Genomic DNA, 16551 nt, shown 5'->3' on the forward strand with positions numbered 1-16551 from the left:
AAGGGTTCAGAAAAGATTTACAAGGATGTTGCCAGGGTTGGAGCATCTGAGCTTCAGGGAGAGGCTGAACAGGCTGGGGCTGTTTTCCCTGGAACGTTGGAGGCTGTGGGGTGACCTTATAGAGGTTTACAAAATTGAGGGGCATGGATAGGATAAATAGACAAAGTCTTTTCCCTGGGATCGGGGAGTCCAGAACTAGAGGGCATAGGTTTAGGGTGAGAGGGGAAAGATATAAAAGAGACCTAAGGAGGGGCAACGTTTTCATGCAGAGTTTGGTACGTGCATGGAATGAACTGCCAGAGAATGTGGTGGAGGCTGGTACAATTGCAACATTTAAGAGGCATTTGGATGGGTATATGAATAGGAAGGGTTTGGAGGGATATGGGCCAGGTTCTGGCAGGTGGGACTAGATTGGGTTGGGATATCTGGTCAGCATGGATGGGTTGGACCGAAGTATCTGTTTCCATGCTGTACATCTTTATGACTATGACTCTATCAAAATGGCGCTGGATTATGGTGACGAATGACATTTTTCACTGTATTGCATTTCACTAAAATACATGTGACAATAAATCATTCATTTCATTTTAATGAGATTTGGTAATCCACCGTGTTGAAGTCTAGATTTGGAAATCCATGGGGTTTGCTTAATTGCATTTGTTATCTGATGTTTTCCGTGGCGGTAAGGCATCTTTTGTTGGTTATATATGCTTCACGTTATATTTGGGATTTATTGAATGTTATATCTTTGTGCAGTCTAAACTTTATTTGTCCATCTTTGCACGTTTGTTGGAGTAATACTTGTGGTGATCTAGTTATTTGTTGACTAAAGAATCTTGATTAAATTGTTGAATCTGGTTTAGCGTTAAATCTAAAACCTATAATTTGGTCAAATCATCGCATAGGTTAAATTTAAACTTAGGGCCTATAAAGGAGTGGGACCAGTTAGAAATCTGTTTACTCCTCCAATCTCAGCTGTCATAATCTGGCTGGTGCACTCAAATTTCTGGGTTAGTGATAACACCAGGATGTTTGTTGTGGATGATTCACTGGTAGTAGCACTCCAGGAGTTAGATTTTCCTTTGAAGCTAGTCGCTGTTTGGCCCAACTGTTACTTGTCACTGAGCAGCACAACCCTGAATGTTGTTTGTGTCTTGCTGAAGCCTTGGCCTGCTTCAGTTTCGTAAAAGTTGAATGGTGCTGAAAACTGATAAAAAGCAAATATTTCCATTTCTGATCAGCAGGGAGATCATTGTAGAGGCTAAAAATGCTCCATCCAAGAATGCCATCCTGACGGTTTCTTGCCACAGCTGTTGTACGGTTGAGACCCACGTGATCTATTTCTTTGTCACTTCCAGATTCAGTTACCTTATGCCTATTTTAGTGCGACTAAGAAATTGAGTTTAGCCCTTGTCCTAATCTAGTCATTTGTTACCCTGATTTTGGTGATAGGCCTTCACACTCCAGTTTCCCCAATATCTCCATGTTAATTTCCCATCCCCTTGTTCAAATACTCTCAGCAACTGCACTTTTATCACCAATACTCTCTGAATATATAATGCCTGCCATTAATATGAGAACATGATTAAGTGCATCACAGTTGTAGTGGAAGGAAGAAGCTGCGTCTCTCAGTGGCTGTCTTTCTACTCTCATCTTCCATACTATTCATTGACTCTTTGTTTAGATTTGCAGGGAGGAAAATTTTTAATCATTTGGCTACTGTCTTTGGATTGGCCAGATTCACTTCCAAATTGTTTACAATCCTGAGTGGGTCCTGTAAGCTAACTTCATTGTCACGTTTGTCCAAAAGCTAACTACTGCAGGATCTGGAATTCTGAATTGGAAACAGAAACACTGTAAACACTTGGATCACACAATATCTTTGCCTGCAAACTTAAGATATTCTCTTCAATTAACCTTTCTTGCTGACCTTGCTGGAAGCAGCCACGCTAGTCCTGAATTTTTACTGCTGATGTTGAAACATGTTGGTGAGTTGCCTAACGTCTCAAACAGTTGTACGTGATGACTGGAAGTAAATCAATCAGCAGCCTAAGACCATAACCTACTTTGTCTGCATTTGTCTGAGTGGTTTCAGTTTTTAAAATCCAAATATTGAGAAACTGAACCTTTTTAAAATTTTTTACTGAATTTGATTTTGTATCAAAGCTATATTGTAGCTTGAAGCAAAGAATCCATTTATGTAAAAATTCGGAAGATCCTGAAATGTAACATGAAAATAGGCTTTGGGGCGTTCTGCTCATGTATAAAGTGTTTTCATAAGTGCAAATTCTTTTTCTTTAATGACAACTGTGTGTTGTGTTCCCTCATCTTTTAATCCTGTATCTAATATAAAAATTTCTTTGATTCATGTTCTTCATCCTCTGAAAACCTTGACTGTCAAGTTCCCCTCATCTCCTCTTCTCCAGTGAGTAAAGTCCCAATGTTCTTATACTTCAGAACTTTTACATGGAGAGACCTACCTCATGGTTGTCTAGACCTCTTTCAGTAGATTTAAATCTTTAATATGAACTGGAAACCAGAACATGGTATTCTAGATGCAGCAAGCTTTGTGGTATCCTAATTTTTTCTTTTGTTGAAGGTGTCTTTGGTCTAATTTTCCCCGTTAGAGCATGTCTTCTGCCATCACACAAAGATGGAAAATATCACTTGATTTAAGGAAGATGTAAGCAGGACATGTCTATTGCTAGAGAAATTTAATCTTTCACTTCCTGTCACTATTGTGTGAATATATCTATGAAAGTTCTAGCCCACTGTTTTGTAATTTAGATTGAAGTACACAGCATCAGTAGTCATGTAACAGAGATAGTGTTTGAACTTAGAGTGCAGTTGTGAATTAAGCAAAATGGTTGGAAACAATTATAGATGTACAGTTAATGTCTGCTTTGAAGTACTTTATTCTGTATTTTTCATTATAATTGCATATTTTACTTATGCATACAGCCATTTTAATGTTTGGTTGCTAATAACTGTTTGTTTGAACAGCAACAATAGAAAAGGAAAAGATTTTCATTTATGTAGCATCTTTCATAACTTAATTGTGCTTTGAAACATCTAGAAGGCAACTACTCATTTTAGATTCTAACCCTTGCTAACAGGGGTTAGTGTCAAATGAAACCCATATAAATTCTTTACCTCAATATTTGTGGCACTGAAGTGTTGGACACTTTGGTATGTAGGTGGCAAAGTCAAATTCTTAATAACAGAATCTCCAAATCTTCCCAGGAATTGCTCTATTTAATTCTGAAAAAAAGTTAAAACATCTCTGGAGACTGAAATGCCTTGCTGAATGTTAGAGATGGTCTACTTTGAAAATTGTGCTCTTTATATCATGCGGTAAAAAAAACACTAAATGTAGGAAATGGCTGCAATGTAGGTTTTCTAACTATCTTTATTGTACTCTGCCAGAATTCTAAAAGGCAATATTGCTACCCTGGCAGTACGTGATTTGTGCTGAACTGAATTTTTTTTGTAAAACCTCAGGATAACACGACAATACCTGTGGAAACTTTTTATTAGAGAGGTTTGAGAAGATTTGTAACTCAGGTTGAGGTTCTGGGTGTAGGTTTGCTCACTGAGCTGGAAGGTTTATTTTCAGACATTTCGTCACCATACTGGGCACCATCTTAAGTGAGCCTCTAAATGTAGCACTGGTGCTTCCTGCTTTCTATTTATATGTCTGGGTTTCCTTGGGTTGATGTCATTTCCTGTTCTTTTTATCAGGGGGTGGTAAATGGGATCCAAATCATTGTAAGTGTTGATGGCATTTCAACTGGAACACACTCAACAAACACATTTGACTTGGATCCCATTTATCACCCCCTGAGAAAAAGAACAGGAAATGACATCACCAACCCAAGGAAACCCAGACATTTAAATAGAAAGTAGGAAACACCAGAGTGCTTCGTCCAGAGGTTCACTGAAGATGTTGCCTAGTATGGTGACGAAATGTCTGAAAATGAACCTTTCAGCTCAGCAAGCAAACCTACATCCAAACCTTTTATTACTTGTATGAAATATGTATTCTTAATTTATTCATACTCTCTAGGACCGTTCACTAACCAAGAAATGGCAGAATGGTTCCAGGCTGGATACTTCACGATGTCTTTATTCGTAAAGAGAGGCTGTGATGAGGGTTTCCAGCCATTGGGAGAGGTTATTAAGATGTGGGGCAGAGTACCTTTTGCTCCAGGACCGTCTCCTCCTCCATTGCTGGTAAGAGGATTTCCATAAGATCTAATGGAAAATGCATAAATATTCATTTATGGTGATACCTGTGCATGATAGCAAGCCAAAATGTAAGTGAATTGTTTGTAGTATTATTTGGCTATTCTAGTTGGATTGGCAAGACAGGCATCAGTAAAGGTATTCTCCATAAGATAGCATTGTGTAAAGTTTGTTTGATTCAATTTTTCAGTTATATTTTATTCACATTTTACCCATCATGTAAATTGCCCACCACAGAAGTACGAGTAAGCCATCCTGCTCTGCCACCATTCTTTAAGATCATGGCTAATTTGATTAGATCACATCCCCACCTCGCCCCGGTAATCTGTCAAACCTTTGCTTATCAAGAATCTATCTCTACTGTAAAAGTGACCCTTGGTAAAATAATATGATGCCTCATATCTCAAAGTAGGCGTGTCTCTTTTTAAACAGTGACCCCTAGACCTTCTATAAGAAGAAACATACTTTCCACATGAACAGTGTCAAATCCCCAATAGCTTATGCTTAGTTCAATCACGTCTTACTTCAGATTCAAGACTAGCCTGTCCAATCTCTCCTCAACACAAATTGCCTATTCCAAATATTTATCTAATAAGCCTGTGAACTGCTTCCAATGCATTTACATCTTCCTAAAATAAAAAGGCCAATGCTCTACCTATTTCTCCAGAAGGGTTCTGTGTATAACTGAACAATGAGCTCCCTACTTTTGTATTCAGTTCCCCTTGTTTTAATTAATGACATTCTGTTAACTTTCCTAATTACTTGCTGTACCTGCATATAAGTCTTCATGCACTAGATCCATATTAGATTAGATTAGATTACTTACAGTGTGGAAACAGGCCCTTCGGCCCAACCAGTCCACACCGCCCCGCCGAAGCGCAACCCACCCATACCCCTACATCTACCCCTTACCTAACACTACGGGCAATTTAGTATGGCCAATTCACCTGACCTGCACATCTTTGGAGTGTGGGAGGAAACTGGAGCACCCAGAGGAAACCCATGCAGACACGGGGAGAATGTGCAAACTCCACACAGAGAGTCGCCTGAGGCGGGAATTGAACCCGGGTCTCTGGCGCTGTGAGGCAGCAGTGTTAACCACTGTGCCACCGTGCCGCCCACTTTACACCTCTGAGCTGTGCAATTGTTCATGATATAAATAATGTTATTTTATTATTCCTGCCAAAATGGGCAGTTTCATGTTTTCCCACATTATGTTCCATTTGTCAGGTCTTCGTTCACTTGTTCAATCTATCTCTATCTTTTTTGTAACCTCCTTATCTCCTGTTCACAACTTGTTTTCCTACCTAGTTTTGTGTCATGCACAAATGTAGCAACCATTTCTTTTTTCCCTTCATCCAAGGAGTCATTCACAATCTGCATAAATAATAAAGATTTGGGAATCAGAACTGTATTTTCAAAATTTGCAGACCTTGTGGGATATAGTCAATATTGTGAAGAGCAATATGGCATGTAAGGTGACGCTAGTAAATGTGGGACATAGTCATGTGTTTGACAAATGCACTTTGATATTAAGTGTGATATGTTATACTAGGAGAGCAAGGAGATTCTCGGGACAAGATCTGTATGCATTTAGAAGCAAATGGACTTATGAGCGATGAGACTGCATGGTTTTGTGCAGGGGAGGTCGTGCCTCACTAACATGACTGAGATTTTTGAGAAACTTGTAAATGGCATGGATAGAGTCAAAAGAATGAGACTTTTTCCCAGGGTGGAGGGGTCAATTACTACAGAACACAGGTTTAAGATACAAGGTCAGGAGGGGGGAGGGAGGTGTGGAATGTGCGAGGCAAGTTTTTCTCTCACAAATTGAGTGTGCCTGAAGGTGGTGGAAGCAGACACAATAGCAGCATTGATTAATGATGGAAAAGCAGTTAATGAAGTGTGCATTGACTTCAGTAAAACCTTTGTCAAAGTCCCTCATAGGAGACTTTTACAAAAGGTAAAATCTCATGGTATTTGGGTGAGCTGGCAAGATTGACGTAGAACTGGCTTAGTCATAGGGTAGCAGTGGAGGAACACATTTTGGAACTGAGGGTTGTGACTCGTGGTGTTCCACAGGGATCAGTGCTGGGACCCGTATTGTACGTGGTCTGCATTTGGAGGAAAATGTAGCTGGTCTAATTAATAAGTTTGCGGATGATACAAAGATTGGCGGTGTTGTGGATAGTAAGGAGGATTGACCGAGCATACAACAGGATATAGATCAGTTGGAGGTATAGGCGGAAAAATAGATGGAGTTTTAACCAGTCAAATGGGAGGTGATAACATTTTGGAAGGTCAAGTACAGATGGAAATTGTACAGTAATTGAGAGAACCCTTAGGAGTATTGATATGCAGAGGGATCTGAGTGTGCAGGTGCATAGATCACAGGCCAACACAGGTAGATAAGGTAGTAAAAAAGTCTAATGGTCTGTTTGCCTTCATGGAAAGGAGCATTGAGTCTCAGGATAGGCAGGTTATGCAGCAGTTTTTGGAACTTTAGTTAAGCCACATGTGGAATATTGTGGGCAGTTCTGGTCACCACACTACCAGAGGATGTGGGTGCTTTGGAGAGTATAGAGAAAAGATTTACCAGGATGTTGCCTGGTATGAAGAATTTTAGCTATGAAGAAAGGTTGGATGGACTGAGTTTGTTTTCACTGGAACACAGGAGTTTGAGGGGCAACCTAATTGAAGTTTATAAGCTTGTGAATGTTATGGAAAGTATGAAGCTTTTCCCCAGGGTGAAGGGGTCAGTTACTAGGGGACAGAGGTTCAAGGTGTGAGGAGGAAGTTTAAAAAATGAGGTAAAGTTTTCACAGGGTGGTGAGTGTCTGGAGTGCTTTGCCAGAGGAGTGGTAGAAGCAGATGTAATAGCATTCAAGATGAATGCTATTATGTCCTGGACGAATACATTAAAAGAAAGGGAATTATTTTGCATTGCTTGGACAGTAGTCTAAATGGAACAGTGGAATAAAAGGAACTGGGAGGCATATGTGCAAATCAGTAAGTGATGGCAGATGAATAAAGGCACTTTGTAGACAAAATTGTGTATTTATTTCTAGACTGATAGAATTGGTCATGTTTTGATCTCTTGTGTGCCGTTCTGGTCATTTGTACCTCAGAATACATTTTTATAGTTTAGATAAGACAATTGAGGCAAAGAGGTTGACTAAAATAGTGCCAGAATTGAGAGCATTTCCTCAACACAAGCTGAACATGTTGGAGATCTATTCTTTAGAAAGTAAATTGTGGGAAGAGGGGTGTTTTGAACTAATGGGAATCTTAATAATTGAGAGGGTAGATCAGGTAGATATAGAGAAGTTGCTTCTGGTTGTGGAAAACAGACTATGCCTACTAAAAAGACAATCAAATAGGAATGAAAACATTGATTATCTTTATTTTAATTCTCATGAAGTAAAATAAAGTTTTGAAATTACATATGGCATTAAGGTAGCAGCTGACATACTTCAAAACAGTTATTTGGAGAAATTTGATATTTCATAAATATAAAATTAGATATTTGAAGTCAGAGGTTGTTCATGGGGTAATTGTGACTTGGCACACCATTGCAAATAGCTATACCTTATTCAAGAAGATATAACTTTTTCCTTGTGTTTTGCAGTAGACCTGCCACATAACAGGAGTGTTCAAACCAATACTTTGGTTTATGGATCATTTCCATCTGCAATGACTTGACAGTATAGTCTATGGAGGTTCAGAATTTCTTGATTTCCATGTTCTCTGTTTTCAGATGATTAGAAATTTCTGTCACTTGCAGATTTAGGGAAGGTGACCACAAACTTTTGCCTTCAACACAGACACACAAATATGGCATTGTGATCAAAAAATCTCAAAAGATAATTGGTATGAGGTCCTTTTTATAGCTGTGTTTTCCCAGATAATAGATCTTAGAAGTCCATTCTTGGGATTGGATTTTCCAAAAATTTGGGAATGTGTAAGTTGATATTTTCATCTCCCTGTACTTTTGCTCCGGAGGTTTCTGAGCACTCTTTCCCCCTTTTTTCCCCCCAAGTCAGTCACCTGCATTGTTGGATCACGTGAATTTGATGTCTGATTATATTCAAGTTCACTTTTTTGGTTCTGTCAGGAGAACATTCCCTAGATTCAAGATTTTGCTCACTGTTGTTCTGGAGGAATGAGGAAAAAATTGATAGGTCTTCAGAAGAAATGTGACCTGGCTTTTAAAGTAAATTTCTGATTGATACTCAAATTAACTGGCATTTGGCATAAGGGCTTCTAACACTTTGTAGAGGTGCACTGATTAGGAGATTAGATTTTGCTATATTGTGCACATTGCATGCTATTACTACTTGGTATTTATTACTATGAGTAGAGTTTTTTTTGGAATCTGGCTTATCACCAATGGTTGGATGGTACCCAAAGATTTTGTGATGAAGTATTTTGGTTTATGCTGACTTGGCTGTTTTCATGCATCCTATAACTTACAAGGAAACAGTTGAATATTTGTGATCTATTTTTAGTTTTTGGTGTAGAGTGTTACAGTATATTAGCCACATTCATGAAGTAGAATTTTTTAAATGCAGCTCCACTGTGCAAGATTTTCAATGATAATAAAGATAAGTTGTATTTGGTGATATGTAAACAAATTCAAACCAAGTTTATTGTTTTATCTTAATTAACAAGAAATGAAATTCAGGAAAATGTAGGCAAAAGTATTTGACTTTCACTTCTTTGGGAGATATAAATGAAGTATACTGGACAGCACACTTTAGTGCAATGTAGATAGAGATCCATGTGATGCAATATGCCATGATTCAGCAAAGTTAGTTTGTGATAGGTGTATAATTTTGGCGTTATAGACTCAGACAGTTGTACAGCATGGAAACAAACTTTTGGTCCAATCATCCATGCTGACCAGATATCCTAAACTAATCTAGTGCCATTTGCCAGCATTAGATTAGATTAGATTACTTAGTGTGGAAACAGGCCCTTCGGCCCAACAAGTCCACACCGACCCGCCGAAGTGCAACCCACCCATTCCCCTACATTTACCCCTTTACCTAACACTACGGGCAATTTAGTATGACCAATTCACCTAACTTGCACATCTTTGGACTGTGGGAGGAAACCGGAGCACCCGGAGGAAACCCACGCAGACACGGGGAGAATGTGCAAACTCCACACAGTCAGTCGCCTGAGTCGGGAATTGAACCCAGGTCTCTGGCGCTGTGAGGCAGCAGTCCATATTCCTCTAATCACCACCTGACCATATATATACCTATCTAGATGGCTTTTAAATGTTGTAATTGTACAGCTTCTTCTGCTTCCTATGGCAGCTCATTCACTACACCTGCCACCCTCTGCATGAAATGTTTGCCCCTTGGGTCCCTTTTTAAATGTTTCCCCTCTCTCCTTAAACTGGACTCCCGGGGAAAAGACCTTGTCTATTCATCCGATCCATGTACCTCATGATTTTATAAACCTCTTTTTAGGTCATCCCACAGCCTCCGACACTCCAGGGAAAATAGCTCCAGTCTATTCAACTTTTCCCTATAGCTCAAACCTGCCAACCCTGGCAAATCCTTGTAAACCTTTTCTGAACCCTTCTAAGTTTTAGTATATTCTGTTTCAAGACTTGTGGACCTCTGTGTTTCGTTGTGTATCGACAAAATGGCTCGTTTTGCAAATAGTTTCTTGTTTTCGTTTGTTTTGTTTTTAGGGTGACCTGGACCAGGAAAGACTGAAGAGACAACAGGAGCTTGCTACCTTGAATTTGTATCAGATGCAGCAGATACAGTGCCAGCAGCTTCTGCAGGCACAGCTTATGACCCGGTAATCCTTAAAGCAATAAACTATTCTTAGATTGGATGTTGCCCATCCCCAGTATGTTCTAGAGAAGGTGGTGGATTGCTTTCTTGAAAAACTGCAGTAGGAGTTCCAGGATTTTGACCCAGCAACAATGAATAAATATTCATGAATTCTTTTGGCCAAATTCTAACTTTTCAAATTCTACCCATCACAAGGAAACTGAGTAATTGGCTCGATCAGATTTGTCCTGCTTTCATATTCAGAACATACCAGCCTAGTTTTCCACACTGTTGAGAACTCCATTGAACCTGTGCTGGAACAGCTTAGGTTGGGGCATAGTGGGGTTATAAAGACACAGCTTTACCACTATTGCCAGGGCATTAATAATTTCTTGACATCAGGTGCAGTGAATTATAATTGCTGAAGATTAGCATCTATGATGGGGACAGCAAAAAGTGGATTATCCACATAGCATACCTGGTTGAAGATAGTTGCAATTGCTTCACACTGTATTGTGTACCCCTAACTCTGGAGGATGGGGATATTTATAGAGTTGCTTCCTTCTTACGTCATGGCTCAATGTAGCAGGGCTGCAGAGCTTTGATCTGATCCTTGGGTTGCAGGATGCTTAGCTCTGTCACATGCTACTTCTGTCATTTAACTTGATAGTAGTCCTGTTTTGTAGCTTTATCAGGTTGACTCCTCACTTGTGGGTATGACTGGTGCTGTTCCTGATTTGCCCTCCTGTGTTGTTTCAGCTAGGGTTGATCCCCAGGATTGATTATTGTTGAGAAGGTATAGGCAGGGCCGTGGCTATATTGAGTACGGTTTTGCTGATGGTTCACAGTACCTCGTGGAAGCCACATTTTTACCTGTTAACTTATCCCATTCACCACAGTAATGGTGCCACGCAATCTATTTGAGTGTCTGCAGAGGAACCTTGATTATCTGGCATTTGATTATCTGAATATCTGATTATCTGACAAGATCGCATGGTCCCGATGCTTGTCTAAAGTGTTATCTGGCATTCGATTAACTGAACTAAATAGTCCCGCCCGTGACCTTCAGATAATCAAGGTTCCTCTGTGCTCAGTTTAAAGACGACTAGATTGATGTGGACAAGATCTTTTTGGTTCCTCACCACCTTTGGCCGGTACATTTTGCAGATACATCCTTCAGAATTCAGACAGCTCTGCCAGTTGTGATACTACCAAGCAATGCCTAGTAGTGGACATTGAGATTACCCACCCAGAGTACATTCTATGCCATTGTTGCCTTTAGTGTTTCCACAAAATGGCATTCAATATTCAGGATGGAATGCTGATTCAGCAGCCATGGAAGGGTGATAAGTTCCTTGTTCACGTTTGACCTGATGTTGTGAGATGTCATGGGATCCAGATTCATATGTTGAGGACATAACTCCAACCTAGCTGTATATCCATGACCTGCCACTTCGGACAGTGGGATATTCTCAAACGTAATGATGCTGTCTGGGAGATTAACTGGAAGATATATTGTGGGTGTGGTAATCAAACTGTTGTTTGACTAGCCTATTGGACAGTTCGTTTCAATTTTGGCACAGCCATCCCCTTGTTACTACAGAGGATTTGGCAGGGTTGAAAGGGCAAAGTACACTCTTGCCATTTCCAGTGTTAGATAGTCCATCAAGTTTTATTCCTTTTGACTGTTCTGTGATGGTCTGATGCAGCTGAATAGATTGTTAGGCCAGTAGAGGGCAAACATATGACATAACTCACATGTAAGCCAGATCAGGTAAGGACACCAGATTACCTTCCCTAAAGAATGTTAAGTTTCCTAATAATTGAATTTTAAAATCTCTTGTTGACACAGTGAGATTTGAATCCATGTTCCCAGGGCATTAACCAGAAATCTTTGGAATTGTAGGCAAGTGTCATGCCAAATTGTTTGAGGTTAATATGAAGCCACTTGCTAAAAACAAATAGCATTCAAGAGCGTTTTTTAACTTGCTGGTCAATATGATATGGTATTTCATGGAGTCATACAGGATGGAAACAGACTCTTTGGTCCAACTCATCCAAGCCAACCAAGTTTCCAATCAAGACTAAACTAGTCCCGTTTGCCTGGGTTTGGTCGATATCTCTCAACCATTTCTATTCATTTGCCTGTCCAAATGTCTTTAAATGTTGTAACTGTACCTGCATCCACCACTTCCTCTAGCAGTTCATTCCACATAAGCCAGCATCTGTGGAAAGAGTTGTCCGTCGGGTCCCTTTTAAGTCTTTTTCCCTCTCAGCTTAAAGTTATGCCCTCTAGTTTTGAACTCCCCTAGTTGATAAGAGATTTTCAACATTATGGTCAGGTAGAATAGAGTGGATAGGAAGAAACTGTTCCTGCTTGTAAAAGGAAGGCATAGGTTTAAAGTGATCTGCAAAGCAAGCAAGAGTGAGTTAAGAACTATTGCAGACAGCAAGTAATTCGGATGTAGAAGGCACTGTCTAGGAGTACAGCTGAATCATTCCGGAGGGGATTGGGTGATTATTTGGATTAAAATAATGTGTTGCAAAGATACAAGGAAAAAGCAGGAGTTTAGCATAAGGTAATAATGCTAGTTAATGACCTGTATGGTAGGCTGAATGGCCTCCTTCCGCACTGTAATGATTCCGTGAATTACCTGAGCATCATGCTTCTGTCCACCGTTTTATCTTCCTTGCTCCAAGTTTGTTTGCAACGTGTTTTGTATGTCTGTCTTGTTCAGATTACTTATGTTGACAGATTTTAATTTTATTCATTGGAAGTCATAACTTGGCAAGAATGATACTGAACATTAAGAATTGTGCCTGGCGATGGGTGGTTCCAGTTCTTCTGGGTATGTTTTTATATTTGAAAACAGTCAACTATTGCATCAGGTCATGGCTGGGTCATATAGTTTGGTAATTGCAAGAGATTAAGCTATCGATAGGTTTGTACATCAGTTGAAAGCAGTTAACCTAATGTCTAAATAGTTTTTTATAAACTAAGAAAATTGGGAAGTCGAATTGAGTTACCAGAGTCCTGAAAAATTAGAATGATGGAATGTCAAGTGTGTAAGTGTTAAAGATTTATGACTGGGACTTGTAGTGAGAGTATGTTTTATGATGAATCATAGGCATAAATTGATAAAAGTGAACTCTGCTGAACTTCTCATTCGAACACAATTTGAGTAAAAATGTTGTAACTGTTACATTGCACTCAAGATCAGTTATTATACCTAAGGTGGTGCCGTTCAAAATGTGATGAATTAAAGTTCTGAGAAATCTATTATTTTGCACTATCATTACTAAAATTGGATTAAGAAACTATTTGTTACATTATATGTGAATGTTGGAAATCCAGTTCATGTTTAAGATTGGTATCATTTTTCTGTGAAATCATTTTTAAAGGCAACAATATGCACAAGCAATAGCACATCATCAAAAGGCAACTGTGGAAGCCATAACAACGCAGCAGCAACAGCAGCAACAACAGCAACTAGCCGTCATACTTGAGCAGTTTCAAGCCTTAAAGTTAAGGTAACAATTTTTGCAATTCAGTATCTTTTAGAGGGAGAGGGAAACTCTTATATGCACCTTTTTAGGAATGGTATTAGTACACACCCACTGCTTTGGTACAAAGTGTTTATGTCACATAATTCGAAAAGGTAATCTGAAAACACTATTGAACGTAAGAAGGTTGAACTCCTAGGTACCTTGCTAATATTTGCCATGTTTAAGTTAAGTTCTGATATGAGGTTCTCCAGCTTTTTTCCATTCATCCCAGTTTTATTTTGATTTTGTTTTTGTTGGTTTATGTCAAATTTTGACTATCATTTAACTAACACCACATTTAAAGTGGAAACATTGAAAATTGGAGAGCAACCTCTTTTTGGCAGTTCAGTCACAGATGGTGTTAGTTGGCTTCAACAGCTCTGGGCTACAGAGAAGATACTTTGGGGTTTCTCCTATTTCTGATTATTGATAAAAGATCATTGCTATGTACTACTTGTAAAAAGCAGGATTTTTCTCTAATTTGATGTGTTCAAAAGTTAAACCTGTGAAGAATATTCACTTCAGAAATAACCATCTCCAACAATGGAGAATCTAATCCTTGTCCCAGTGATATTCAATGTCATTATCATTACTGAGACCCCCAGCCTAGGATTCCCATTGACCAGAAGCTGAACTAGACTAGCCACATACTGTGGCTACGTGAGCAGATCAAAACCTGGGAATTCTCTGGGAAAACTCATTTCCTTTTTCTCCAGTGCCTATCCAACATCTAGATGGGAATACTCCCCACTTGTCTGGATTGGTGCAGCTCCAACAACACTGAAAAAGCTTGACATCATCTAGGGTAAAATAGCCTGCATGATTGGCACCCCATTTACCACATCAATACATATTCTTGCACCAGTTGCAGCACTGTGTGCCTTCACTCCTGCAACCCCTACCACCTAGAAGGACATAGGTAGCAGATACTGTAATCATCACCACTTGCACACTCCACTCCAACACCCACATGATCCTGACTCGAACTATATTTCCGTTCCTCCACTATCACTGGATCAAAATCTTGAAACGCCCTTCTTAACAGTACTGGGTTTGAGCCAACACCCCAAGAAAGCAGCTCTCCATTATCTTCTACAGGGAATAGATGCTGAATGAAATGATACACCCAACGAATGGATAAAAGAAAATTTAGATGCCACGTGTGAGGGGTTTGTACCCAGAAAAACAAATCAATACCTTTTAAGAGATTATTGATGATAAAAAAAAAATGGGGGAAAGACATTTCTTTCAGTGAAAAGTTGATATTTAGGGAGAAAATAAAGAAAATGCATTTCATTTTGTGTCAGAATGATGTAGCTGAACCTTTCCTAACTGAAAGATAAATACTTTTCCAAATACAGTTGAAAGCTTTGAAGCTAAGGTGTCATAACTTCATGGAAAGAATATCTTCTTTTGGAATTCAAAATGCTGTCTTGGTTGCCACTGAAAGGCCGCTGTTGTATTATTTCCACGATCTCTCGTCTTTCCTCACTCAGCTTATGTAATTTTTTCCATTTAATTCTTTGTGAAGAATTTTCATATCTAAGGATTGTTTTCTTGATTCCTTGATTGTTTATTGTACTGTTTGGATTAATTTTATGTTTCTTAGTATGAAAATACACTATCTATAAAATCATCTTCCAAGAAGCTCCCTTATTCTAGTCTAGAAATTGACCACCATTTTCCTGTCTCTCATGTGAGACTCGTATTATGTTCAGGGATATTTTAACTTCCTACCAAAGATAGTTTAAACTTTGCAGCAGGTGCAGTTATTCCAAGCTGATCAAGTTAATTCATTCAAGATCCTTATTAAACATGTATAGCAGATCTCACAAAGTTCAGTTTTTGTTGTGCAGAACAAAAATATTAGCTGTAGAGTTAAATTGGTGCAGTCATCAATTTTTCACTGAACTGAGCAGGAACCAATTGGCTCAATTGGCAAGATGGCAAAAGTATGTGAGAAAAATGATGCCAATGGCATTCATTTCATTCCGAGTGGTTGTTCGTAGAAGTCTACCTCCTTCCTTTGCCCCATTCTTGATTCAAAATGGTGTCCCTCAAGATCTGTAACTATTTGTCTTATTTTAACAAAGCAGTCTTTTTTGACTTTGTTACCAGTAATTTTTTTATAATTAGCTAATGTTCAATTAAACCACGTCCTGCCAGTTAAGTCACTGAACCTTGCATGGAGTTGTCAACGAGATATATATTATCTGGCATCTGATTATACCTTATTGGAGAGGATTCATTGTTACATGATAGAAACATTCAAAATTATCATCTAAGAACAATTTTTAATACTGTATCAAAAATTGACAAAATTTAGCATTTGCTCCAACTGAAAAAGTAAGCACTTTTCATCTCCACACAGATCCTCAGAGCAAGGTCTGATGCCTCCAGCAACACGTTCCATGAGTGTGCCTGATAGTGCTTCAATATGGGAATTGCAGGCTGCAACATCTCAACCCTCCGGTAAATATTAAGAAATTAAGTTACCTTGGAGTTTTTAAAGAAACATTAGGTTTTTTTCAGTAACTAGAAATGACACCACATTCACTGTTTGCAACTAGATTTTGATGTCTGGCTTATTGTATGTGACAATTTAACTGAGACTGTTACCTGAAAGTGATATTACTAGAATACAGTATTGTCATAAAAACATGGTGTTGGTTGGCGGAATGGTCTGGATGGCTAATTTGCAATGCAGAGTGATACCCAACAGCAGCAGCTGAGGTTACCATGAAGGACTGTCTTCCTCAATCCCCCCTCTTGTCTGAAGTGTGGCAGCCCTCGGGTTAATGAGAGATCAACCTACAGTCCTACTGGGAATATGGTGACTTCACCTACGTATATTTTAGTCCACTTTAGATTTTTTTTTCTTTATTCATTCATGGGATGAGGGTATTGCTAGTTCGGCAGCAATTATTGCCCATCCATAATTAAGAGTTGACCACGCTGCTGGGAG

The 16551-nt window shown here is 39.1% G+C and overlaps 1 protein-coding gene across 8 annotated transcripts in view; it reads left to right on the top strand.

Annotated features, from left to right (window-relative positions):
- Positions 1 to 16551, top strand: part of gigyf2 (GRB10 interacting GYF protein 2) — a 207024-nt gene that overhangs the window by 158287 nt on the left and 32186 nt on the right. For all 8 annotated transcript variants that reach the window (XM_072572842.1, XM_072572845.1, XM_072572847.1 and 5 more), the window contains 4 exons: positions 4067 to 4233; positions 9953 to 10065; positions 13443 to 13571; positions 15958 to 16058. In XM_072572842.1, coding sequence (XP_072428943.1) covers positions 4067 to 4233; positions 9953 to 10065; positions 13443 to 13571; positions 15958 to 16058 — 510 coding nt within the window. The remainder of the gene's footprint in view (positions 1 to 4066; positions 4234 to 9952; positions 10066 to 13442; positions 13572 to 15957; positions 16059 to 16551) is intronic.

The sequence above is a fragment of the Chiloscyllium punctatum genome, chromosome 6 (genome assembly GCF_047496795.1).
Source record: "Chiloscyllium punctatum isolate Juve2018m chromosome 6, sChiPun1.3, whole genome shotgun sequence".
Taxonomy (NCBI): Eukaryota; Metazoa; Chordata; class Chondrichthyes; order Orectolobiformes; family Hemiscylliidae; genus Chiloscyllium; species Chiloscyllium punctatum.